At 45.7% G+C, this 26,677-nt stretch overlaps 1 protein-coding gene across 4 annotated transcripts in view; it reads left to right on the top strand.

The window, feature by feature from the left end:
* SHLD1 (shieldin complex subunit 1) overlaps positions 1–25,912 on the top strand; it is a 91,467-nt gene extending 65,555 nt beyond the window's left edge. Inside the window, exons 5-7 of one of the 4 annotated variants that reach the window (XR_012158336.1) lie at positions 607–1,145; positions 23,052–23,237; positions 25,252–25,912. Coding sequence is in view for 3 of the 4 variants with exons in the window: in XM_073339690.1 (XP_073195791.1) it covers positions 607–1,118 (512 nt within the window). In the remaining variant the exon portion in view is untranslated. Of the gene's footprint in view, positions 1–606; positions 22,994–23,051; positions 23,238–25,251 lie in introns of those variants that run through there. The other 3 variants (XM_073339690.1, XM_073339691.1, XM_073339692.1) reach the window with 3 other exon arrangements.
* The last annotated feature ends 765 nt before the right edge of the window (positions 25,913–26,677 follow it).

The raw sequence follows: 26,677 nt of genomic DNA, 5'->3' as shown, positions 1-26,677 counted from the left end.
GGCAGGAAGAGGCGGAGCAAGGGCAGGGCACTTGGGGAAGGGGGTAGACTGGGGGTGGGAAGAGGCAGGGTGGGGACTTGGGGGAAGAGGTGGAGTGGGGGTCAAGCACTCCCCGGGAAATCAGAAAGTCGGCACCTCTGTGCCTAGGGCAGCAATCCTGAGATCCCCTCACTTTCCAGTGAGGCAGTCCTGGCTATGGCCATTGGCAGCAGGAAGTTCTCAAGTTACCTACCACCCCCTCACCTTTCTAGGAGCATTAGGGGACAAGATCCAGCCAGGGAAGACCATAAAGTGGACTGGGCCAGCTGGAGAGGGGGTGAGGCCAGGACCTCTCCTGAGGAACCTGTTTAGTCAGCCTGTTGTGGAGGCCTGGTCTGTGTTTAAAGCTTTCCTCCCCCCAGGGATGAATGCACCTATTCCATTTTAGGATCTGTAAGGCCATGCCTCAGGGAGCCCGTGCTCTGAGATTGCTAGCTCGACAGCAGTGAATCAGAGAGGCTGTGACCCCTGAGGCCACAAGGACAATTCTATTAATCAGTTGCAACCTGTGGCTAGTTTCTCTGTTTCCTGAACGTCTAACGTATTTCAATGTTTCTCTGCTTGCAGGTGCTAGTCGCCCAGATCCTGAAGAAGCTCAGCAGGCAACTAGCATGAGCATTTGGCATAGACACGGTGAGGAAGCAAATCCTAGACATCACCTGCCTGCAGAGCCCTTTCAACCTGCTGAACCTAGTGGGATTCCATCCTCTTGGACATATGAACAAGAGGGCACAGAAGATATCAGCATTAGAAAGTCTCTAGATAGCTTCTATGAAACATATTGTCAGCTGCAGCCCGGCAGAGGGGATCCCACATACAATTCAGCTTCAGAATGGCTCTCTCTCAAAATTCAGGACCTGGCAAACAAGGAAGGAAGAAAATATTCCTTGTGCAGTCTCCACATGGCCCAGATGGTCTTGAACAGAGATGGGTGTAAGGTCTTTCCAAACCATGCCAGCAATGCTTGTTTCTCAGCACCAGCTAATGGAGAAGTTGCATTGGAAGGAGGACAGCGAACACCGGGACTGTCAGATGATGTCCTCCAATTTCTCTTAAAAAAGAATGTGATGAAATCATAGGGCCTGATGTATGGGGCTCAGGGACAGGTGAGCAAGCTGTTTATTTGGTTTTGATGCCTCTTTTAGGAGAGGGCACCTTGTGGTATTTAGCTCCTGCTCTGAATAGGTACAGCTCTGCCTCAGGAAAGGTCAATCCTTCCTTGAGCCTCCCAGAGTTGGAGAAACATGCCACTTAAACTGCAAAATCACCCGTTACATCTTCTCTCCTGCCCCCAGACTCCAGCGTGAATTTCACATATGTATTGAACTTGTTTCCCAGCATCTGAGCAGTGACTCTGGTGCTTAATGGACTTGTTCTCCAGTTCCAACTGTTGTGATTATCCTAAAGCTCACCCTGTGATCATGGGCTAGAAGACATGCCCTTCTCTGAAACTGCCCAAAGGTCTCTCCATACTCCGATGCTAGGGGGTGCTTATACAGAGCTAGATCCTGCTACCTTCATACTCAGTGAATCTTACTCCTCAAGTAGCTCCCATTTATTTCCATAGGGCTATTCACAGAATGCGATGCTATTCAGTGAGAGTTAGTGTGTCAGTGTGGCCCATAATGACAAGGCTCTCTACCACCACCATTTGGATATCAAGCCCTTATCTCTGTATCATCTAAGATTTCCAGCAACCAGGGCTGCTTAACCTGCCTGAACCCCCCGCACTGAGACCTATCCCTTTTATACTTGTTCCAATGTTTGTAAGTCCCATTTACTGCAACAAACAGGATATGGAGTGCACAAGCCTAGGCAGATATCTTTACAGGGTGTGTAGGCTTGGAATAATTAGATTTGTATTGGCAGATGTCAGTTTCACCATGCAAAAAAATATTTTCATCAATCATTGACATTTACAGATAAGCAGCATTTTTCTTTGCCTGAGAACTTAGTTTGCTCTGAGGATATTTACTGTGTATATTTTGACATGTGATGCTGACCATTTGAGTTTTGGTGATTACGTTTTTTACATTTTTACTTTTTTTTAATCTCAATGTCTGTTAATTATTGTCTGATCCCCAGACCATAATTTCCTGCAACTGTACAAATTTAACAAAAAGAAAAGGAGGACTTGTGGCACCTTAGAGACGAACAAATTTATTTGAGCATAAGCTTTCGTGAGCTACAGCTCACTTCATCGGATGCATTCAGTACAAATTTAAATGGATAAACATTGAAAAAATGCTTAAAGACAGATATTGTCCATAAAGTAATTAAAAATAGCCTGTCATAGAAACATCATACTGTACCTAGTCTGATATTCTGCAGAAACAAAAGAATATTTATATAAAACCATTATGCAACCTCCTTCCCTGAACAGACTGACAACTGTGTCCACTGTGTGTCCACGAGAGAAAAAACCTGGTTGTGATCTCACACCAGTTTAACGCCATTGGCATAGATGGATTTACTCCTGAGAGTATGGATTTACTCTTGAGAATATGTCTGTGTCTTAGAGATGCTAATTGAAAATTAATTGGCTTCATACCAGTTATTTCCCCATTCACCTTTCAAGAAGGTGTCTGTAAATGCACTGGCTTAAACTATGTGTTAAAAATGTGATGGAGACCTTGATACACCACTTGGAAAAAGTGAGAGCTAGAAATGCTACCTCTGGATGGCTTGTAGCATTAGCAACCTCATGCTGATGCTTATAGCTCAAGGGAGCTATCACCAGACAGGAAATCCCCAACCTCCCACCCCGCCCTCCGTATGGACTGTAGAGAGACAACCTGAAAAATATTTAAGGGTTGAGAGGTATTAGTATGTCTGAGATGCTCAGGAAATGGGACTCCAGGGATGTGTTCTTCATAGTGAAGGCTCCTGTGCAAAGCATATGTCTGCTGCTTTGCTGTTAAATTGCTGTGGGAAGCAGACGACCAAGCTCAAGGATTTCAGCCATTTTAAACAAAAGAGCTGGTACAATTCACCGTAGCTCCATCGACCTGCACTGATTTCTCCACAGCTTGATCTGTCCATTAACATCAAAGAGGCTGTGTCCCTTTACGCCATCTTAGGATTTGAGTGAGTTAATATTTATATCTCACATACAGCCCATTCGTTGATGTTATTCTTTGTCACTCCTATAAAGAATGCCTCGAGATTACTTTCCTGGTATGTTGACTGATAGGAGGGAATTGTACTTTAGAATATTTTTTCTATATACTTCTGTTTTGGTGTGGTTTTTGTTACTGTATTAACAGCTGATAAGCAGTTGACAGCTGGTTACAGCAGTTCATCTATTTCTCTGTGGGCTGTTATTCTGTCTGTCCTGATCCCTTTACTACTACGGTTTTACTCAGGCAAAATGCCTGTTGGCTTCACTGAGAGCTGTGACTAAGTTACGGACTTCAGGATTTGGCCCATTATTACTTTTTCATTGTTGATTGTTTGTCTAGTTACACTGGAAGGTGATTGAAAGCAATCACGGGGGGGGAGGGGGAAGAGGGACAACCCTATTTCATATCACTGGTTGCAGCCTTCCACATGCAGTTTTTATAACACACTGGGCCTGATCCTGATGTCAGTGGGAGTTCTAAGAGACCAGTTGTCTTCTCCCTGGCACTGGTGAAAAGCAGGAGTAACTCCATAGGCAATCTATGCAGTTACGTTGAAGTGATTGAGAAGGATAAGGCCCAAGGTGCACAAGGAATGCAGGATCAGGCCCTCCACCTAAACCTTTGTTGGAAACATGCTGAGACAGCAAATAGCTTTAGTTTGATCTCTGTCTCCGATGCAGCTGTCAGTCAGACTGAAGCAGCTCTGGTACGAGCTGTGCCCTGTGAAATGATGTTTAGCCAGGATCAAACAGCGCTTCCTTTCCTAGCTCAGTCATTTAGGTTTCTTTTATTCAGTCACTGTAGTCTTAATTTTTTAAACATTATGTTTTTAATTATTTAAAGGGGACACGCAGGTGAAAAACTATCACCTTACCTAGCTCATTAACACCACAGGTTTGACCTAGGGTAGGTCTGCACTGCAATCAGAGGTGAGACTGCAGCATGTGTAGACATAGCTAGATCAAAGCTCACTTAAGTATCTTGACTAACAACAGCAGTGAAACAACAGCAACACAGCACAGACGGTACACGCCCACCCAGGATCAACTAGCCTGAGCTTCGCTGCTATTGTTACTTGAGATACAGAGATCAAAGCTAGCTCTGGTATGTCTACACATGCTGCAGTCACACCCCTGATGCAGGGTAGATATAGCCTTAGGCCTCCTCTACGCCAGGAAATTAGGTCAGTGTAACCATGTTTCTGAGGAGTGTGAAAAATCTACACCCCTGAACAATACAGTTAAACCGACCTAACCCCACTTGTAGACAGCGCTAGTTGATGGGAGAATTCTCCTGTCGACCTAGCTCCTGCATCTCCGGAAGGTTAAGTACCTATGCCCATGGGAGAACCCCTCCTGTCAGTAAAAACAACAAGGAGTCCTTGTGGCACCTTAGAGACTAACAAATTTGGGCATAAGCTTTCGTGGGCTAGAACCCACTTCATCAGACAGACTAACACGGCTACCACTCTGAAACCTGCCTGCTGTCAGCGTAGGTAGCTTCTTCACGGAAGTGCTACGGTGGCGTAGCTGCACCGCTGCAGTGTTTTAAGTGTAGAAAAGGCCTCGGTTTTCACAATTTATGCTGTTTGCTTGCTCTATACACATTCATTCAGCAATTCAACGAGTCCATTTCACTTCTGTTTCTCAGCAGTTTTCAATGTCTGGTTCTGAAGCTCTGGCAAAATGCTGGAATATTTGGATTGCAAACCCGGCAGGAGAAATTTTTGGGGAAGTGGGGTGAAAACAGTTTTTGCTGTTTTTTCTTCTCTTTTTACTTCATGAAAAGATCTCTAGTGTTAGCATTTGTAAATTCTAAAAAGAGCACCACCACCACCACACACACGCCCCCTAACAACTTTGGATCAGATTTTCAGAAGTCTTTAGACACCTACTGGGATGTTCAAAGGTGCTTAAGCAGGTTAGGCACTTAGGTCCCGTTGAAATCAATAGGAAGTAGACGCCTCAGTTGTTTAGGTGCTTTTGAAAATTCCACTGTTGAAAATCTGGCCCTTTCAGCCTTAAATATCTGCCTGTCCCCACTTTAAGGTGCAGTGTTCAGTATCTGCAGAGACACTTGCTGTTAAGAGGTGTTTACATCAGTTCTCTCTAATTCAGTCATTTTTATTAAATGAAAAAAGATCTCCACAGTGAACAAACGCTACATCATTCTTTCTCCACGCACTGCCAATTAATTTTTTACAAACCTATTCTGGAACCTACTGTATATGCTTCCACCTCTGCTAAAAAGCCAGATCGTTTGCATTACTCATTTCCTGATAAACATCTATCTGCTGTTTCTTATTCAAGAAATTGGGAAACAAGTATATCCCTCCCCTTTGTCAAGGGGTTTAAGCAAAAAAATGACTGCTTTCAACACTTTAAGGAAATGGAATCAGTGCTTAATTTATGCCAGGGCTGAGCCCCAGCACCTCTAGGCTAAGCATTTCATAGCCCCGGCATCTCTGGGCTTGCTCCATCAGTTATGAATGTAAAAAATCGCTTGACCCCCAGAACCTCTTTAATTACAAATTAAGCACTATCTGGCATTTTATGGTGCTAGAGAGATATTGCAATAATAAATATCACTTGCAAGCAACAGCACATCTGGTCTAATTGAGGTCAGCATCTGAATTTTTACAAACTAATTTGCAAATATAGGATGAGTTACATGGAATGAACTAAGCAGTTTTCATATTTACCAAATTAAAATGTTCTGGGTTTGTTGTTGTTTTTGAAATAAAAACACTTGATGAAAAAAAATAGTGGGGAGTTTTACGTAGGGCTGAATTCTGACACCTTGACTCCAATAGTCCCATTGATATGGGACTCCCATCTTTTCATGTGCTGTGTATTTATACCTGCTACCGTATTTTCCACTCCATGCATCTGATGAAGTGTGTTCTAGCCCACGAAAGCTTATGCCCAAATAAATGTGTTAGTCTCTAAGGTGCCACCAGGGATCCTCATTGTTTTTCCTGATACAGACTAACACTGCTACCACTCTGAATCTTGAGGAGTGGGCGTCTTCTAATGAAAAATTGATCCTGGTTCCTGTGAAACCAGCTAGCTCTGCAACAGACTGGACTTTGGGGCAGGGGAACCAACTTTATTAGCTAGGAAAGGTAACTTCATACAGTGGAGATCCAGGTTCACATTTTATCAGTTTGTTTTGTATTGTAACCATTTGTTTCCATCACTCTCTTTTTTCTAGTAGTATCTTTTATCCTTTCCTAAGCTTTCTTTTGTTTTATTACAAGTGCTATGGTATACAGGAGAAGGTGGTTTACTGGAGTACACTACACCTTTGAGGGCAGAAGATCTGGGATTTCCCTGATTAGCCCGTGTCAGGGCTGGATATCACAGGAACAGCTTCAAAGGGACCCAGGAACTTGGGTGCACCTGTTCTTAACTGCAAGTCAAAGACAGGGCTGGCATAGCCCAGAGGAGAGAGTGTGTGGGTGGCTAAAAGGCTGGTGGTGTTAGGCAGCTGACACCCAGTGAGGCATGGGCAAAGCTCCCTCATGCTAGAGGTAATAAGGTGACATAGTCCTGGGTACCCTGAGAACTGTGTCACCTCCTACTCCTCAGCAGAGCTGCAGAAAGGCCACTGGGCAGAAGTAGCCTCAGTGGAATGGCCCCTCCGGCAGCACCAATTCCTGGCATGTCTGCCTGAGTCTGGCCCCACGGCCCAGCTCAGCCGGTCGTCGGGTGCACACCAACCTTTCCCCTTCCCCAGAACAAGCAGCCTGTGGTGCCAGAAGTGTGTGGGGAGGAGCTGGGGAGGCAGGAAGATACTGAGGGGAATGCAGCCTCTGGGGGAGTTTGGGGAGCTCAACTGCAAGGCCACCCTTGTGGAGAGGTGGTGAGTAGTAGAGGGGCATGGTTGAGCCTGGAAGAAGACTTCTGCCCTTTTACCAGAATCAATGGCTATGTTGGTTAGGCTCTGCAAAGGTGCAGGCTCTTCCCCGCAAACTCAGCCCACGCTGGGATACGTCATCCTAGAGACCTGCACCCCTGGCATAGAGCAGACCACATCCCTCCTCTTGAGAGCTGGCTCAACCACGGTCTCTGCTGGCCTGTCTGGATCCTAGAACTCCCTGAATAGATTTGCTCCAGGACCATAATGCATACTTTCAATATACTTCCATTATTCCTTAACTATTACCCATGCATACATCTTGAATGGATTATGAATTTTGACAAGTTATGATCTTTCTATATCTACTTCATGTGCTACTCTTTATGGACATATATACTGCAAGACATGTGTGTGGTGTGGTGAGTTTGTTAGATCTGAGCCAAGAGTTGTTTGCAAAGAACAGGGGACCCTTTGCTAAGGAGCCTGTGCGTCATAGGAAGCTTTGAGCAACAGCAGATCATCCTGCCCTGCTCTTGCCTGCCCCCTTGGAGTTGAGCATCAGTGTGCTGGATCTGGCCTTCATCCCACTTGCCACAGCTCACACTACACGTCAGTCCCAATTTGGCCACCCAGGTTTCATGGCTTCGAGCCCTATGCTTAGCTCACTGGCTCTCTTAGTCAATGTTCCCTCAGCCCTACAGCTGTGCAGGGTCAGGGACACAAAGCATGCCCATTTGGATGGTTCAGAGGCTTCTTTTTGTCAGTCTCTAACACTGGCTTGAGATGGGGCTAAAGAATGCAAAGGAAACAGCTTCTTATCCCCCTCCCCAGTTTATTGCAAATGGCTCTCAAGCAACTGCTTTTGTGACAGTACCAACTGGATCCCTAGGGAAGCCTGCTCTTGAAAAATGCATCAGATCTTCTGCGGCAGCCCTTGGAGGTGCGTGTCAGTCTGTAAACCCAAACACCACCACGTAAGATCTTCCCTTCCCAGACCACCTCTCTCCCCATAGTGTAGGTGGAACGGTTCCTGTGCTGTGCTCTGCTCCCCTTGCCCAGAAGGCATGGCTTAGCACCCTTCACACAGACCCACATTATTGCCTATTGGTTTGCTATCCCTTAAATGTGGATTTCTCCAGTGACTCTAGTCAAATTGGGAGAATCAGTTTCGGGCTGTGAGTGCCTCACTACTGTTCCTTGACTAACCGTGGGCAGCAAGAGATGGGGCACAGTCCACTAATAAAAGAAAAATGATTCAGGGGGCCAAAGTCCCATAGAGCTGTAGGGCCAGATTCCCAGCTGGTATAAATGGGCATAGCTCCCTGCCTACACCGACTGAGCATCTGGTCTTTGGTGCACTTTGTATAAACCCATTTCTGAAATTGTCGGTGCCCTGCTGCTGCCTTGCTGGAATGATCTGGTCTCTATTTCAGATCTATGCGTGGCAGACTCCAGGCTAGGTAATTGCTTTCTGCCCACTTTAAATGGCCTCTGCAGTTTCACATGGATACAGTATTCCTCCCTTCCTACATTAAACTAATCAGTGGCATTGCTCTGCTCTGCAGCAGCGCCCGGGGAAGTCAGTAGGAGTTTTGCTATTGACTTCAATGGGAGCAGCTGCTGCTGCCTGTCACCCCAGAGATGCCTGGTTTCCATGGCAGGTGCAGTGGTTCTCTAGCTGGCAAACAGGTTTGTAAAGTACGCTGGAGATCCTTCAGGAGGAAAGTTGCCATCTTAATGCAGATCGCTACCATCATCGCATGGCTGCTTATCCATTCTAGTCACAGTGTATCACTGTTGCCTGTCATAATCTAACCGAGGAGTTACTAAAACATGAGTCAGGATAATGGGCCAGATTCTCAGCTGGTGTAAGTTGGCATAGCTCTATTGAAGTCATTTGGGCTATGCCGATTTACACCAGCTAAGAATCTGGCTTAAGGTTATTAACGTCAGGGCAGGGGCATCACAAGAATAAACATTTCACTGCTTTTGAAGGGGCACGTTCTGTGCCCCTACCGCGGCCCCGTGACCAGAGGAGCTCGCTCTCCCTGCTATGGCCCCAGAGCCGGGGGCGTTCTGTGCCCTTGCCGATTATTGGGGAAGCCGTGCCCCTGCTTGCCCCCCCATTGTGCACACCCCTGCCTCAGGGTAATGTGATCCAGGAGCACTTCTATGGGACTAAATAGCTTTCAATCCCTTATGACACAATGGTAGTCTCTCTCCGCACACAGATAGATATACTAATGCTAGTGTTGATGCAGTTGTGTCAACAGGGCATTCAGTACGTAGCAAGAATCCGATACAAAGGCTTTCCTCTGGCACTTGCTCTGATTCAGGCAGTTAAATGTTAGTTGCCCAACAAACCATTTAATTTTCATTTTGAAAGAAATAAAGTCCCATCTAGGAGAATCAGAGACCTTGGGTCTGAATCTTTTCAAATATGGCCCTGGGTTCAGATTGGTCCTAGAACCAAAAGGCCCAAGAACTTGTTTCCCCATTCTGATTTGTACATGGCCAACTCTTCCAAGAACAGCTGTGAAGTCGCAGTCCAAAAATGGCAGGAATCAGTCAAGATCAGTCACTCTTGAGAAAGTTCTGTCATTATTGGCCTACAACTTCTGAGACAAGTCTACAAGATTTCGACAACATGGAAGCCAAGCCCTAACTGACTGCCAATCCAAACCATAGATTAACCGTAATCCAGACCCAGACCCCACCACCACCTCCTCTGCCCAGAATTCACTGGCCACATCTATTCAACGTCACTGTTTGGTAACATAGAATTATCACCTGAATCCTGACAGACACTGATGTTCTGTTTTCTCATTTCTTGCATATTATCCATAAGTTATTCAAGGGGCTGAACGTATAACTTACTTCTGCCATTGATGTGCTCCTTTAAGGTTAAAGTTGCATTGCGCTAGCTTGCCATAACTCTTGTACAGCCATTTAACTCAGTAAATTTTGTGTCCTGTACAGGAAATTGCTGGTAAATACTAAGCCAATTTCCACACATGCACAGTTCATAAAATGACAGAGAGATAATAAAAGATTATATTTTGTGACATAGTACTTATCACTTTAAAAACATTAACATAATCAAGCTTATATCACCCCACTCCTCCACATGGTAGGTAAGAATTATTACCTCAGTATGTGGATAGTGGAAACTGAGGTAGAGAACTACTGGCAGAGGCACAACTGGAACTGAGAAGTTCTTCAGCCCCAGCCATACGTACAAACCATTAGATCTTACTGCCCACACACGATTATATTAGTGACAAAGGAATTCCCACACTGGCTTAGAACCGTGGTCCCTTACTCCAGTATCCCGTCTCTGGTAGTGACCAGTACCAGCTGCTTCAGAGGAAGGTGCAAGGTATCGTGCAATAGGCCGTTGTGCAATAACCTGTAATCCGCTGCAGAAGTTGCCCCCCCAATTGGACAGTTTGCGGTTAGCATACGCGCTGAAGCATGAGGATTTACATACCATCCAAACCCTAGGTTATTTTTAACCCTTGCTGTTACAACTCAGGATGTTCTCGTTATCCACTGAGCTGTTAGATCCCTTTCTGAATCCCGCTAATGTCTTCCAAAGGTGAACGAGAATTATCACCTCCTGCAGTAGAGTGTGCCCCACCTTAAAGCTGAAGAAGTTCCAGTGTCCATGAGAATCTTGTAGATGACTTGATTCACCTTCCTTTGTGATGTTTCCTGGTAGAAGTTGTCTTCACGGAATGCTCAGTATTTCTAATACTTGTACCTTTACAGACAACTACCCCCACAAAGCACATATATTAATTCCACTTGAAAACTGATGTCTGGAAATATGTTTAGCTCTGCCTCTGTCAGATGAGACCTTAGCAGACAGAGGCTGGCCTTCCCAGTCTATATACATCTCAGGTGCTCTTAAACATACCCAGCTATCACTGATCTGCAAATTTCTAAACGGATGAAAGAGTAAAGAGATTCCATCTGCATTCAAGCCTTTTGGGAATGAGGCGCAACTAAGAACAAGGAAACAGAGACAGGGCAGAACCAAAAGAGCATGCACGTAGAGCCTCAGAAGATGATAGTCTGAAGTTATTAAACTTTACATCTAACCAAAACACACTGGGGACAGCTGAGATCCCAAGCACATGACTCAGATCTGCCATCCTGGCTGGAGCTGCACAAAGGAATATATACACGTGTCCTTTGGGGAAGTGCAGCTATCGCAGTCTGTTGCAAAAAGGTTTGTCAGCATAATAGTCAAATATGCCACCAGGGTTCACATTCTGCCTGAGCAGCATTTGCTTCCCAATCCATAGCAGTCCACACAAGTAAACAGCAGGTGACATTAGCAACAATAGTGGGTAAATGTATCATGCCATCTCCTAGGGAGGACCCCCCCCACACACACACACCCATCTTATCCTTAGGTACCGAATCATTGTAACAGGTGGCCAGCATTGCCTCCTGGAATAGATCTAGCTATATCCTGCAGGAGAAAGATATCGGACATACATCTGATCCATACTGGGATAACCTGCCCTCTGAGCAAAACTAACCCATTTTGCTTATGCCCTGAAGCGCTGCCCAACATGACATGCTCATAAGCAAACTGGGGAAATGTGGCCTAGATGAAATTACTACAAGGCGCATGCCCAACTGGTTGCAAAACTGTATTCAAGGAGAAGATATCAATGGTTCACTGTCAAACTGGAAAGGGCATATTAAGTGGGGTCCCAAAGGGTTCTGACCTGGGCCCACTACTATTCAATACTTTTGTCAATGACTTGGATAATAGTCATTTGCAACCCTGAATCCAGACATAGAAAGGGAAGGTCTGATGATACCCTCAGAGTCTCTCTTCAGTTGGGGGCAGACCTGGTTATCAGGTTTAATGACGTATAATGAAAACCCACCAAGCTTTCAAAGCATGAGGGAGAGGGAGGGTGAGTAGGCGTTGCTTGTTTCTTTCGCTTAATGCCAAGTGTGGTTTTGCAGGAAGACCTTTTGAAGTACACTGGTGTGTATTTTGGACTCTCTGACTATAACTGAATGGAGGGAGGACTGTTTGACTCTTCAACAAGGGCATCCTTTCTCCCAAGTTGTGTACTAGGCATTGGGGTTCAGAGGTGTTATCAAAAAACACACCCAAACTGGATCCCACCCCTATTGAAAGACCTAGCAGGCTCAGAAGTGTCATAATCCCAGTCAGCTGTGTTCTCATTGGCTCTGGCACTGACATTTAAGAAAATACTGATTTGCATGGAGAGTAATTAAGAAGAGAAGTTTTGTGGAAGAGTAAATTATCTACAGTGGAAATAAACACTTCTTGGATTCCTAGGGGAAACCAACAGACACAGCATTTGTTTAGCTGGATGACAATGCAGCATCTGCCAGGTTACTCGTAATAGCTTCCATAGCTGGGCTGTCTATGTGATAGGAGACATTTGCATGGTTCATATGAAATGCTAAAAATATTCTGAGCCTTTCTGTCCCCAACTCCCCCTCAAAAAATAGAGCCACCACTTTCAAACCAAAATGGATGAGAGGGAAAAAATGCAGCCTTCACAAGTAAAATCAAAAGATGCTGTGCTTTGCTAGGAAGGGACTCAAACTGCAGGGAAAATTTAGGAGGCCTGAATGTTTCCATCTGTTGCATGCGTTGTATGAATGGGTTCAGGTTAGTTAATGTAGTGTAGCAATTGGAGAAAAAGGCCTTACACAGTCTATTGCCCTCCACTGCAATTTAAAGACATGAACAAACCAAAACCCCAGTGCCAAACACCCCTAAGTTTTGGTGTGGTGGAGAGTTCAGAATCCAGATCTGAATTTTGCTTGATCCCTACCTCTTATTGGCCAAAACAAGACTACAGCTCCCAAACATTCCAGACCTATTCCATGCTTGAAATCTGGATCCAAACAGTGAAGCTCCTGACATATCCCTGATGCACTACCGAGTTTTCTGTGTTACTTACATCTGTTACTTACACAGACTGATTTCTCCTATTATTCAACTAATTCATAAATTTCAATTAGGCCCAGTGCCCGGCTGTCCCCATTCTCCCCCCCACCCCCACCCCAATTGCTCGAGGCCATAGACATCCAATCACAAGCTTATTTCATTTTGAACTACAGACATCCAATCACAAGCTCATTTCATTCTGTCTAGTGGCCATTGTTAAGATTGAAATAATGGACTAAAAGGGTGGTGAGCCAGAGACGGGGATCTGCTCCTCTCTCTGACACACATGGAACAGTTTTACTAGATGTCCCAAGCGTTCATAGCTCATCATCTTTCAAAGCCTGACCCAAAGCCCACTGAAATCAATAGGAGTTTTTCCATGAACTTCAGTGGCCTTTGAATCAGGTCCTCGGTCTCTATGGTAGATTTTTTGCATTGGGGCCTCCTTGTTGTCCTGAGCTATTTATGAGCATCACTTGGCTGGAAGGATATTTTGTACTCTCCCCTACCTTTTCAGATTTATAGCCTCATTTTTGGAATTCACTGAACTTTGACTCCTCTCAGTCTCTGCATTAGGACTCTAGGGATGGCTGAGGCCTTCATATCAGCCAGCCCATCTCTCCTCTTCTGTGGCAAGACCTTTGTTGCCACAGCTGATTCCGTATTTTTGTCCACTGCCATATCTGGGCAGGAAATACCAATTCACCTCAAGGAGAAGACAGTTAATAACACCAAGCCCTTATGTAGTGCTTGAAAACTTGAACCTGCTTCATCAGTTTTAGCTAGTGAAAGCGGAGTTTTGGGTTTTTTTTAAAGAGGCCTTAGTTGTAAACACCAAAGTTTTACCTGAACCCCAAATAAATGGTCTTGGAAATGAGATCACTGAGAAATGATGGGCTACAGTCACCATGTGTTCCCTTACGCACAGTCCTCAGCAAGAGGTATAAATTACACATCCTCTTTTAACCCCTCCCTCTAAGCCTGACACCTATTGTTGGTGTAGCAAGCAGAGGCTGACTCAGCCTATAACAGCCTGTTATCCCTTTCCTGACCAAGGTGGGGTTCATATACCCCATCACACCATCTCCTTGCCTGCCATTCCCACTTTCCTCCTCCTAGGCTACTTTCAGATGATTAGCTCAATATTGTCACGATGGCCGAGCTGGCAGATAAATTCTGGTTGACAGAACTTATCCCTCCCACACCTTCTCTAGTGGGACGAACTGATTCATGCCAAAGACCTGCCTGCCACTGATCAGTAAAGAAGCACTCTGCCAGGAGAGAGCTGAAACATTTCAATGTACTGTCTCTGGGCCAGACCCTCCACTGGCATAAATGATGTAGCTCCATTCCCTTGAAAGGGGCCAGGTGGGTTTCTGCCAGCGAGGATCTACCCCCATATATTTTAGTGTTTTGTAGTGCGTGGGTACATCATGACATATGGTTTCTAAAATCAGTGTACAACACGCAATATATGACATATGTAAATTATTCCATTTCATTATGGAGTGTAGGCAATTTTGGGAGGGGCACATGTTTTCCCAACAACAGAAGTTCATTTTAAAAATACCACCTTGCGTACCTATTCGCTAACTGCTTTCTCCCACCCCACTTGGTCCCCCATACGTTTTTATTAACTAACAACAGATGCCAGCATTTTTCCTTAAAAGCAAGAACCAGATCAGTTAACAGACAATATTAGGAGAAGATTAGAGGACAAAATGTGATTAAGACAGTAACTGGGGCTGACTAAAGCCAGAAAACTCATGGCTGAAATGTTAAATCATGTTACAATTGACTTTGTCATGGGCTGCTTATTTACCAGGGTCTGTGAAGGAAGAAGAGAAGGAGGATGGCCTTGAGACTAGAGCACTGGGTTAATAAAATAAACAAATCTAGCTCTTTTCATCAGTGGGTCTCAAAGGACATCAGTATCATTATCCCCATTTTACAAATGGGGAAACTGTGGCACAGGAAAGCAACTGCCCAAGGTCTCCCAGCCAGGAATAGAACTCAGGTCTCCAGGGGCCGAGTCCAGTGTTCTGACCACTAGGCAACACTTCCTACAGCTATGCCACAGATTTCCTATGTGACCCTGGGCAAGTCACGGAGTCTCTCTTTGCACTAGAGGCAGGTTTCGCTGATGCCAGTGAGGACTCTCCATGGTTCTGGGTAGTTAAGGGTGCTAGGAGAGCAACAGATTGATGGAGGATTTGCATATTCCCGTAGAAGAGGATTCAGCTAGAGGCTACAGAACATTTCCCTGTCCTCCAAAGAGGAGGTGTCATATATCCTAGTATTACAGAGACAGTCCAGTGTTTTCATGCAATGTCTCAATGTCCCAAGAACTTTTCGGGACACCCAAAAGGTCCCAGCTTTTCCATTTCATCAGTCAAAGCATTTGATTTCTTTAGATTTGTCCAAGAAGTACTTCTACAGTGAGTAGAACAAAGTGGAACAAGCAGTCACTGCTAGCAACGGTGTTTGGGGGTGAAGAGAAAAGTCAAAGGAGGGTGGACACTCCTCCAGCTGTAATTTTGACCCGAGCCAGCGTTAATGGGCCTCACTCAGTGCTCCAGAACAACCTCGCTGAGAGAGTGAGTTACTATGGGAAATCCTCCAGGCTGAGGAATATGGCCATGTAACTACTGAGTCAGAAGACAGCAGCAGCAACACCCACACTCATTCAAAAATATAAATGTGTACCTGCGTCTTTTGTCTGGGTATTCACGACCCTAAAAATGGCACCACAGAAGTGACCCAAATCTTAATTATAAAACTATGGTCACCTTGTTTTAGGAGGCTCCTGGGAGCAGCTACAGCTAGCAGATTCTCTAGACCAGGGGTTCTCAAACTTCATTGCACCGTGACCCCCTTCTGACAACAAAAGTAATTACATGACTCCGGAGGGGATGGGGGGAGAAATGAAGCCTGAGCCCCCTTTGGATGGGGGGCCAAAGTCCAAGGGCTTCAGCCACAGGCAGGGGCCTGTACCCTGAGCCTCGCCACCCAGAGCTGACACCCTCAGGCTTTGTGGCCCCAGGCAGTGGGGCTCGGGCTTTGGTCGCAACCCACTTTGGGGTCCCGACCCACAGTTTGAGAACCGCTGCTCTAGGCTATCTGTCGGGGGTTTATCTACACTGAAAATGCTGCAGTGGCATAGCTGCATCACTGTAGCACTTCAGTGAAGACACTAGCTACACCGGTGGGCGGGATTCTCCTGTCAGCGTAGATAATCCGCCTCCCGGACAGGTGGTAGCTAGGTCAATGGGAGAATTCTCCCATCAGCGTAGCACTGTCTACCCCAGGGGTTAGGTCGGTTTAATTGCATTGCTGGGGGAGGGGATTTTTCACAGCCTTCAGTGACCTAACTTATACTGACCTAATTTCCTAATGTAGACCAAGCCTGGAGGCTGGTTTGGAATGGCCATTATTACAGGCATGGCTCTAGCACTCCTATTATTAACCCTGCCCAACATTTCCTATTATAACTGTGTTGTCAGTTGCTTATAACTGTGCCAAACATTACCTATTTGAGCTGAAGTTTTCCATACCCGGAGTTTGCCTCGAGCAAAATATTTTTGAAACACGTGAAAGGGATTTTTTGCGGGGGGGACAAGCAACCTTCATCTTGGCACACATTGGTGGCACAACACTTCCAGAGCACCTTCTCACAGGCAGGGCTGGCTCTGCAGCAGCCCTGCTGCAGTTTCCCCCTTCTCATAGGTCCTCAAAAACTCCACCACCTCGTATAGCTGCTGCAGCCACTTGGGCCTCTAGCTAAATCAGTTGTAAAAAACAAAAGTTCACCCCTTGCAAGGTAGCAGGGTTCCGTAGCACAAAAACCAAACACAAAACACACAGTGTCTTTGTTCCTGTCTCAAGCTGGGCCCAGCACCTCCTTCCTAAGGAGTCTATCTTCTCTAATTCTTCTGCCCACCGTCTAGGCTCAGCTTTCACCCTGCCCAGGGTATTTACATCTCTCCTCTCAGCCTCTCCTTGGATCCTCTGGGTTAATCCCTGATCTTTCCTGAGCAGCCATGCCCCAGCTTGCCTACCTGGAGTCTTCCACAGGCCTCTATCTGCATAGTGCTCTTCTCAGAACCTCCTCCCCTTTTCTCTCCAGGCAGCTATCGCGTGAGGCCTTCTCCTTCTCTAACTCAGGGGCCTGACTGAGTCACATGATCTTCTTCATTTCCCCGCCCTGGGATGAGAGTTGTTTGTGTCATAGGTGGGCTGAGACCCATCTCCCTTGACAGGGCCAGCCAGCCTGAGACATGGCATTTCCGAACTTCCGAGTGCTTGACTTTGCAACCTCAGTAATGTTCTTTTATTGTATTTTTTTAGTGTGGGACAGCTGGCCCTGCCCTGAACCACTTACATTCTAGAAAGACAGACCCAGAAAGGGGTACAACACACAAGCAATGTGCCCAAGCTGAAGATGGCATGGGCATTGCCTGAAAAACCCAACGTGGTGTGCTGGGTTGCCAAAGTCTCCATGTATCCCCCTTGCACAGTACCTCCACAGGGCTTGAACTGGTTGGAGGTCCTCCCATAGGCCCTCCTTTCTGGGATGAATTTTACCCAAATAGGTTAAAACATTTCTGACAATGTCTTTAAAACATCTCGTAGGGATTGCCAGACTGGATCAGAGCCGAGGTCTGTCTCGTCCAGTACCCGGTCTCTGACAGTGACCACCATCAGGTGCTTCAGAGGAAGGTGCAAGAAACTTTGCATTTAGGCAGATGTGGGCTAAACCAAGCACCAAGAGCTCATGTGGCTGTTTCACAGCCCAGAAGTAGTGCGGACATTTGCAGAAGGGCCAAACAAACACCAAAACATCAGTAAAAAAATATACAGTCAAAGCATATACAGCATTGAGTGGGGAGCAGGGATGCTTGTTATCATATAATCTGCTCCCCAAACAAGGCTGTTCAGGGCAGGGCCCCCAGGGAATGTGCAGTGGAGCATATGTTATGTTGTTTTGAAAAAAGAAGCAAGTGCCCCCAGCTAGGGCATGAGGCAGATGGTGGAGTATGCACTCAGCAGCTTGGGGACAGGCTGATATTGTTGCCTTTCCATCAGGGCTGTGGTGCATGGGCCAGGGTTGGATTCGGTCCCCTGAGTACTCCTGTCTGCAGCTCTACATCCTCCTCCCCCTTGGCTGCTGCAGCACAGCAGAGAGCAGGACATAGCCACTTAGCATCTTGTGGGAATATTCTGCATTAAAAAACCTTTGTCCTCTTGTTCCCTCTCCTCCTACTCTTTGCCCCGCACAAATGCATTCCAGGGCCACCCATATTTTTTTTTTGACAAGCAAACATACACAATGATGTACACTTCCTAGTGTATCAGGAGAAAAGCAGAGTAGGCTCTCTAGAAGCACAGGCTGACCCAGAATACAAATCAGCATCCTGATCCTCAGGAGAGACTTAAACAAAGAGCCAAAGGAAGAAAGGAAAAGGGCAAAAGGAAAAATCAAAACTGCAGTTAAAACACATGGCAGAAAGTAGAGGAGTGGAGTGAATTTCCCACAGATTTTTGCAGCCTTAACTAGCCATACTGAGTCTCATAAATATAAAGGGAAGGGTAACCACCTTTCTGTATACAGTGCTATAAAATCCCTCCTGGCCAGAGGCAACATCCTGTTACCTGTAAAGGGTTAAGAAGCTCAGCTAACCTGGCTGGCACCTGACCCAAAGGACCAATAAGGGAACAAGATACTTTCAAATCTTGGGGCGGGGGAAAGGCTTTTGTTTGTGCTCTTTGTTTACGTGTTTGTTCTCTCTTGGGACTGAGAGAGGCCAGACAGAAATCCATTTTCTCCAACCCATCCTAATCCAAGTCTCCAATATTGCAACCAGTATAGGTAAGCTAGGCATGGCGGATTAGTTTATCTTTTGTTTTATGTGAATTTTCCCTGTGTAAAGAGGGAGGTTTATTCCTGTTTTCTGTAACTTTAAGGTTTTGCCCAGAGGGAGATCCTCTGTGTTTTGAATCTAAATATCCTGTAAAGTATTTTCCATCCTGATTTTACAGAGGTGATTCTTTTACTTTTTCTTTAATTAAAATTCTTCTTTTAAGAACCTGATTGATTTTTCATTGTTCTTAAGATCCAAGGGTTTGGGTCTGTGTTCACCTGTACAAATTGGTGAGGATTATTATCAAGCCTTCCCCAGGAAAGGGGGTGTAGGACTTGGGGGGATATTTTGTGGAAAGACGTCTCCAAGTGGTCTCTTTTCCTGTTCTTTGGTTAAAACGCTTGGTGGTGGCAGCATACGGTTCAAGGACAAGGCAAAGTTTGTACCTTGGGAAGTTTTTAACCTAAGCTGGTAAGAATAAGCTTAGGGAGTCTTTCATGCGGGTCCCCACATCTGTACCCTAGAGTTCAGAGTGAGGAAGGAACCCTGACACTGAGCATCAGCATTTGTGCCATGTGCTAACTAACCTGTACTCTCCAAGCATCATCCTTAGGCTGGTAGCAGCATTTCATAGAATCATAGACTATCAGGGTTGGAAGGGACCTCAGGAGGTCATCTAGTCCAACCCCCTGCTCAAAGCAGAGCCAACCCCAACTAAATCATCCCAGCCAAGGCTTTGTCAAACTGGGCCCTCCTTGGAACCCCCCCTCAGGTAGTTGAAGGCTGCTATCAAATCCCCCCTCACTCTTCTCTTCTGCAGACTAAATAAGCACAGTCCCCCAGCCTCTTTTCATAAGTCATGTGCCCCAGCCCCCTAATCATTTTCGTTGCCCTCCGCTGGACTCTCTCCAATTTGTCCACATCCCTTCTGTAGTGGGGGGCCCAAAACGGAACACAGTACTCCAGATATGGCCTCACCAGTGCCAAATAGAGGGGAATAATCACTTCCCTCGATCTGCTGGCAATGCTCCTACTAATGCAGCTCAATATGCTGTTATCCTTCTTGGCAACAAAGGCACACTGTTGACTCATATCCAGTTTCTTGTCCACTGTAATCCCCAGGTCCTTTTCTGCAGAACTGTTGCTTAGCCAGCCGGTCCCCAGCCTTTTTCCGTGCATAGGATTCTTCCATCCTAAGTGCAGGACTCTGCACTTGTCCTTGTTGAACCTCATCAGATTTCTTTTGGCCCAATCCTCCAATTTGTCTCGGTCATTCTGGACCATATCCCTTCTCTCCAGCATATCTACCTCTCCCCACAATTTAGTGTCATCTGCGAACGTGCTGAGGATTCAATCCATCCCATCATCCAGATTATTAATGAAGATGTTGAACAAAACCGGCCCCAGGACTGACCTCTGGAGCACTCTGCTTGATACCAGCTGCCAACTAGACATTAAGCTGTTGATCACTACCTGTTGAGCCCAACCATCTAGCCAGCTTTCTATCCACCTTATAGTCCATTCATCCAATTCATACTTCTTTAAATTGCTGGCAAGAATACTGTGGAAGACCGTATCAAAAGCTTTGCTAACATCAAGATATATCACGTCCACCGCTTTCCCCGTATCCACAGTCAGTTATCACATCATAGAAGGCAATCAAGTTGGTCAGGAATGATTTGCCATTGGTGAATCCATGTTGACTGTTCCTGATCACCTTCCTCTTCTCCAAGTGCTTCAAAATTGATTCCTTGAGGACCTGCTCCATGATTTTTCCAGGGGTGAGGCTGACCAGTCTGTAGTTCCCCGGATTCTCCTTCTTCCCTTTTTTAAAGATGGGCACTATATTTGCCTTTTTCCAATAGTCCGGGACCTCCCCCGGTCACCACGAGTTTTCAGAGATAATGGCCAATGGCTGTGCAATCACATCAGCTATCTCCCTCAGCACCCTCGGACGCAGCACATCCAGCCCCATGGACTTGTGCTCGTCCAGCTTTTCTAAATAGTCCTTAACCTGTTCTTTTACCACTGAGGGCTGCTCACCTCCTCCCCATACTGTGCTGCCCAGTGCAGCAGTCTGGGAGTTGACCTTGTCTTTGAAGACTGAGGCAAAAAAAGCATTGAGTACTTCAGCTTTTTCCATACCATCTGTCACTACGTTGTCTCCCCCATTCAGTAAGGGTCCCACACTTACCCTAACCTCCTTCTTGTTGCTAACACACCTGTAGAAACCTTTCTTGTTACCCTTCACCCTTCACATCCCTTGCTAGCTGCAACTCTAATTGCCTTCCTGATTACACCCCTGCATGCTTGAGCAATATTTTTATACTCCTCCCTAGTCATATGTCCAAGTTTCCACTTCTTGTAAGCTCCTTTTTGTGTTTAAGCTCACTGAAGATTTCTCTGGTAAGCCAACCTGGTTGCCTGCCATATTTTCTATTCTTTCTGCACATCGGGATGGTTTGTTCCTGCACCCTCAATAAGGCTTCTTTAAAATACAGCCAGCTCTCCTAGACTCCTTTCCCCCTCATATTAGCCTCCCATGAGATCCTGCCCATCAGTTCCCGAGGGTGTCAAAGTCTGCTTTTCTGAAGTCCAGGGTCCATATTCTGCTGCTTTCCTTTCTTCCTTTTGTCAGGATCCTGAACTCAGCCATCTCATGGTCCAGGTTGCCACCCACTTCTACTTCCCCTACCAATTCCTCCCTGTTCATGAGCAGCAGGTGAAGAGGAGCACGGCCCCTAGTTGGTTCCTCCAGCACTTGCACCAGGAAGTTGTCCCCAACACTCTCCAAAAACCTCCTGGATTGTCTGTGCACTGCTGTATTGCTCTCCCAGCAGATGTCAGGGGGATTGAAGTCCCCCATGAGAACCAGGGCCTGTGATCTGGAAACATCTGTTAGTTGTCCAAAGAAAGCCTGGGGCCTACAGAGTTAACAGCCTGAGCCTTTACTGCTGGAGCTAAAAGGCCACGCTCCTGAACTAAAGTCCATTCAAATCAATGAGACGTTCTATTGACTTCATTAGTCTTTGCTCAGGCCTGAAGTTGTAGCCATCTCATAAACCTCTTATGTGCACTAGCCACTAGTGGGAGACAAAGAGCCACACTCGTCTAGCATGGGTGATGCTGGCTTGGGGCTAGTGCGGATGTATAAGTCTGGGGATGGTACAAGGATTCCTCCTCTGCCACAGTTTCAGTTCCTGCTCCCTCCTGAGCACAAAGGCTGATTCAAGCTAGGGTAGCTCATAATCCAGAAAGGTGCCTGGTGCCTCTGCCCCCTTTCCACACCAGCCAAGGGGGATGGCGAGCTGCAGAGGAGCACATGCTGCACCCCTGTAGCAGTGGTCGTGCCCCTCCTGCTTCCCTTAAGCAGGGACTCCAGAAGCACGATGCCCCCCTATCCCAGCATAGGCCCAGGGCTTTAAAGGGAAAATTGAGCTCTCCTCCATGTGGGCTGGAGCTCACTGCAGGATCAGGGGCTTTCGTTTTTATGACATGCCAAACACGCACATGAGGAGACATTTTATCCCCAGCTCAGCACATTGCAGTGTTTCCTGGTGCTATCATTAGGGTGACCAGATGTCCCCATTTTACAGGGACAGTCGCGATTTTTGGGTCTTTTTCTTATATAGGCTCCTATTACCCCCCACTCCCTGTCCCGATTTTTCACATTTGCTGCCTGGTCACCCTAGCTATCATCTTTCTTCTCCATTGCTGACAATTGAAGCAAGCTCTATTCAATCCAGATTTTTGCAGCACTGACGCTCCAGCTGCAGTTGTTTTTGGTTTTGCTTTTATTTTTTCTCCCCTGCATAGCTTCTGATTAGTCTGGCTGGAAATCATTATCTCTCCTTTGGTTGAGATAGTTTGGATTTGAAAACTTTAGCCTTTCAGGAGCAGGAGACACACAATGAACTTAGAGCTGACCTTTTACAAGGGGAGACCATTAAAACTGCTTAGCTTCCAAAGCCCTAGCTGGTTTGGCCTGGTGAACTGAGTGGGCTCTTTTCAATCAGACTCTCACTTCCAGCTGTCTTTCCTTAGGGGCCATGTGTACAGCAGCGACTGTTTTTCTGGGTGAGTTTCTGAGTCGCTCTCCTACCTAGAATGCCTGCGGGTATATTTTCACACAACAGCTGAAATCTCACACTCCATGCTGTTACCTAGGTCTGTGGTGGAAATGTGGCTCTCATCTCAAATGCTTTCATTCTGCAGACAGCGTTGTCAGAGCCAGCTACTCTCACACAGAGTAAGCCCCCTGAAGCCGCTGGAGGTACCACAGGGATGAATTTGACCTACAATGCTGGCTGAGAGAGGATTACTGTAATGGGAGAGGCCTGTTGTCTAGTGAATTCAACATAGGACTGAGCATCGGGAATCCTGTGCACAAAGCTGGGAAAGGTGAATTCCCCTTTCAGACCTAGAGTGGGTGTCAGTGTGATATTTTCCAGGGTGATTATAGGTGTAATTCACTTTAGTCCAGAGCAAGGAGTCCTTACATCACAAATAAGTCTAGAGAAAGTTATCTTCCTAGCCGTAGAGGAGGAAAGGCCTGAGGACTCAGACATTATTGGTAATGCCAGATAGAAACTATCACAGGGCCTGAATAAATGTTGTGGGCCGACTCCTCAGCTGGTATAAACCAAGGTAGTAACATTGAAGTCAATGGAGATAGGCCAGTAGACACCAGTTGCGGATCTGGCTGGGTATTTCCAGTCCCCAATTCTACTTTTAAACCTACCCCTCTTATATTTCTTCATTCCATGCAGAAAGCCTCAAAGACTCAAAAAGCATGATGTGCATAGGGGATTTTCTAGCACAAATAGGGCACCCCAAAGACTTTCCTTGAATTTGTGGGTGTAGCCCAGACCCTTCACAGAGTGTTTTTGTAGCTGGGTCTCCATTACTTTTATGGCAGTAAAAAAGCAATAGGAAGAAAATCATTCGTTCCACTGAAGTGTGTGAGCACTGACATAAGGCAACAGATCTTTCAGAGCTGAGCTTAAAGTGCAGAATTATATGTGACTACATATTCATCTCAGTATTTTAGAAAGTATATTTACCCAATAAAATGGTGCTAAATGGAATCATTATAATCTGTTGCATATATATATAATTCCAATCATTATAGTCTGTTGCATAAATGTATATATATATTTAGCCTAGGGAATTGGAATTAGCCTCTGTGAAGCTTCCAGGACACAAGCAACCACAGAGCAATATTATTCTTATTGAATGAAGCCTTGTTGAAAGTTGAAACTCTATAAATATTTAAATAAACAATTTTTAGGTAAGCCAGGCTAGCCCCAGTCATTGTAAATATTAAGCAGAATCTACATTAGTGGGTAAAAGGCTTTGAGTTCACAGTGAGATGCAGTAAATGAGCTGTTTTATTGTCTAAAGGAGGATTGGTTAGCAGGATAAATGTAGTTGGTAAAGTTGTTCTGTTTAATGGTAAATAGCACTTAGGTTGTTTTTCAGAAGGAATTTCCTTTCTTCGTACAGACTTCTCTAAATAAAAATCAGTTTTCTCCACCAATTATCATACGAGTGGGATTGTGACCCTGCACATTTAGGCCCAGATGTTCCTCAAAGTATTTAGACTCCTAACCAGCATTGCCAATTTTGGATGGATGAATTCCTAGAGGTTTTATCACGTGACATAATCTTTCATTAAAGATTAATCTTTCATTCCTGGAGGTTCCTGGACAATCCTGGAGGGTTGGCAACTCTACTCCTAACTTCCACTAAAGTATGTGTGTGTGAAAGCAATGGAATTCAGGAGCTTAAATACCTTTGAGGCATATCTGGGCCTTAGTTTTCTGGGTATATGACTAAAATGGCCCCATGGGGCCAGAGTTTCACAAGTGCTCAACCTGTCTCTTTTGAAAATCTGGCCATGAGTTTTATAATCAGTGCTTCTGCAAACTGAGCTCTTTTCAAAACGTGGCCCTGATTGTAGGTGGTGAACACCTGAAATTCTGGCCCTTAAGGCACAACCTGCTATAGGAGACACACTGCTCCAGTGGAAGCTCCTGAAATAGTTGGGCCTGATTCTCCATTGCCCTGTCCCTTGTGCAATCATTAGTGCACAGGGAGTGCAAACCACTAGTATTCTACACTCACTATACACAGGTGAATGAAATGTGTAAGTTACTTCACCCCTTTAACACTCACTCCCCTCTCACTTTCTGAGAATGCTGGAAGCCATTGTGTCTCCCTGGGGCACTATGCACACATTTTCTCAGTGTTGGGCAATTCCAGACTCCATGGGAAAAATTTGTGGTTTGGAGTGGGCAAGGAAGACCTGCTGTCCTTATCCCTTGGAGGAGAGGTTCCGGCCATTAGCCAGAGAATTCCACCCCCATTCCAGGAGCTGTGATCTGATGGGATTTCTCACTCTTCCCCCATACAGAATTCCCCAGCAAGTTATTCCAGCTTGGCACTTGGGAAGAGGCTTATGGCTTTACACGTGATTCCACCTATTCAAGGGATATTTACAGCTGTTTAGCTTAATGATCAATTAAATCGACATGGCAGAGTCTGACCACTTTTCATCATCTTTCTAAATTGAAAATCCAATACATCACTTTCAGACTGCATCTGGGAAAGGAAAATCTACACAGATGCAGGAAGTGACAGCCCAGGTGCAAGGAAGAGACTTCAAAAACCAGCTCATCTAATTCACCATTGTAGTATGCTAAAAATAATAAATTGTGTGATAACCTTATTAGGCAAATTAAATTTTACTTATGTGTGTGTGGGAGAAGGGGGCACGGAGAATCTATATTTTGTTTCAGGCCCAAGTCCTCTTTTCCATGAATAACGCACGGGTATAATTACAAGAGATAAGTTACATTTAGTGCCTGAAGCAAACAAACCCTGCTGAGTTGCTGTCAGGGAGGTAGCATTTTTTAGTGTCAAACATGCTGAGACTACAAAATGGAAAAAAATTATTCTCACTTCAGTAGGCCCCAAAGGGATTTCTTTTTTTAAAGTACTGCAATGTGGTTAAGGCTTCCTGTGTCACCGGATGGTCTGAAAATGAGACCCATTGGCATTGAGCTGATAGGGAACTGAGGCTGCAGGAGGTGGGACATTAGCACAATCCAGTGGATCCACTGGGATCCATGCTGACCTCACGGAATCAGCTGAGTTTGGGGCCGTATCCCCTCCTTCTTTGTTTACCTGCTTCTTCTTCTTCATTTACTACAATATTTGTATTCCCATAGCACAGGGCCAGCCCTAGCCCAAATGGTGCCCAGGCACCATGGTAATACAAATAATAAGTAATAATTATAACCAGGCAAGCATGGCCACTGTATCACCCTCTGAGAGGGTGCAGTGTATGTGCTGAATAGCATTTGGTCGACCCTGTTGGTCAGTGCAGGGGGAGGGCCCTAATCACGCTTCCCCATGCCCTCTAAGGGTGTACCGCTGGCAACGGAAACCTTGACCTGCAGTATCTGAATTCAGAGAAGTTCAAGGATCTATAGTGCATGCGTGTGACTGTGTGTGCAGTAGAGCCTTCTTCCCCATTGTATACCTGCTCAGGGCAGGGCTCAGTAACGTGTGATTGTAACATGGGCAGATGTACCCATGTTAGTTTTAATCATGCTAGCACATGTAACAATAGCAGGGTAGATGGGGTGGCACAGGCTAACAACCAGAGTATGTACCCAGGGTCCCTGGAAGCCTTGTACTTGAGTTGCTAACCCATGCTGAAGCCTGTGCCACCATGTCTGCACTACTGTGGTTACCTGTGAGATTAAAGATAACACGGGTATACCTTCGGTTCATCTCCTTAGCACCTCCATAATGCAAGGGATTATTTTATTCAT

Source organism: Lepidochelys kempii, chromosome 3 (assembly GCF_965140265.1).
Source record: "Lepidochelys kempii isolate rLepKem1 chromosome 3, rLepKem1.hap2, whole genome shotgun sequence".
Taxonomy (NCBI): domain Eukaryota; kingdom Metazoa; phylum Chordata; order Testudines; family Cheloniidae; genus Lepidochelys; species Lepidochelys kempii.
Note: the sequence above shows the minus strand (reverse complement) of the source record. Positions and strands in the feature narration are given on the sequence as shown.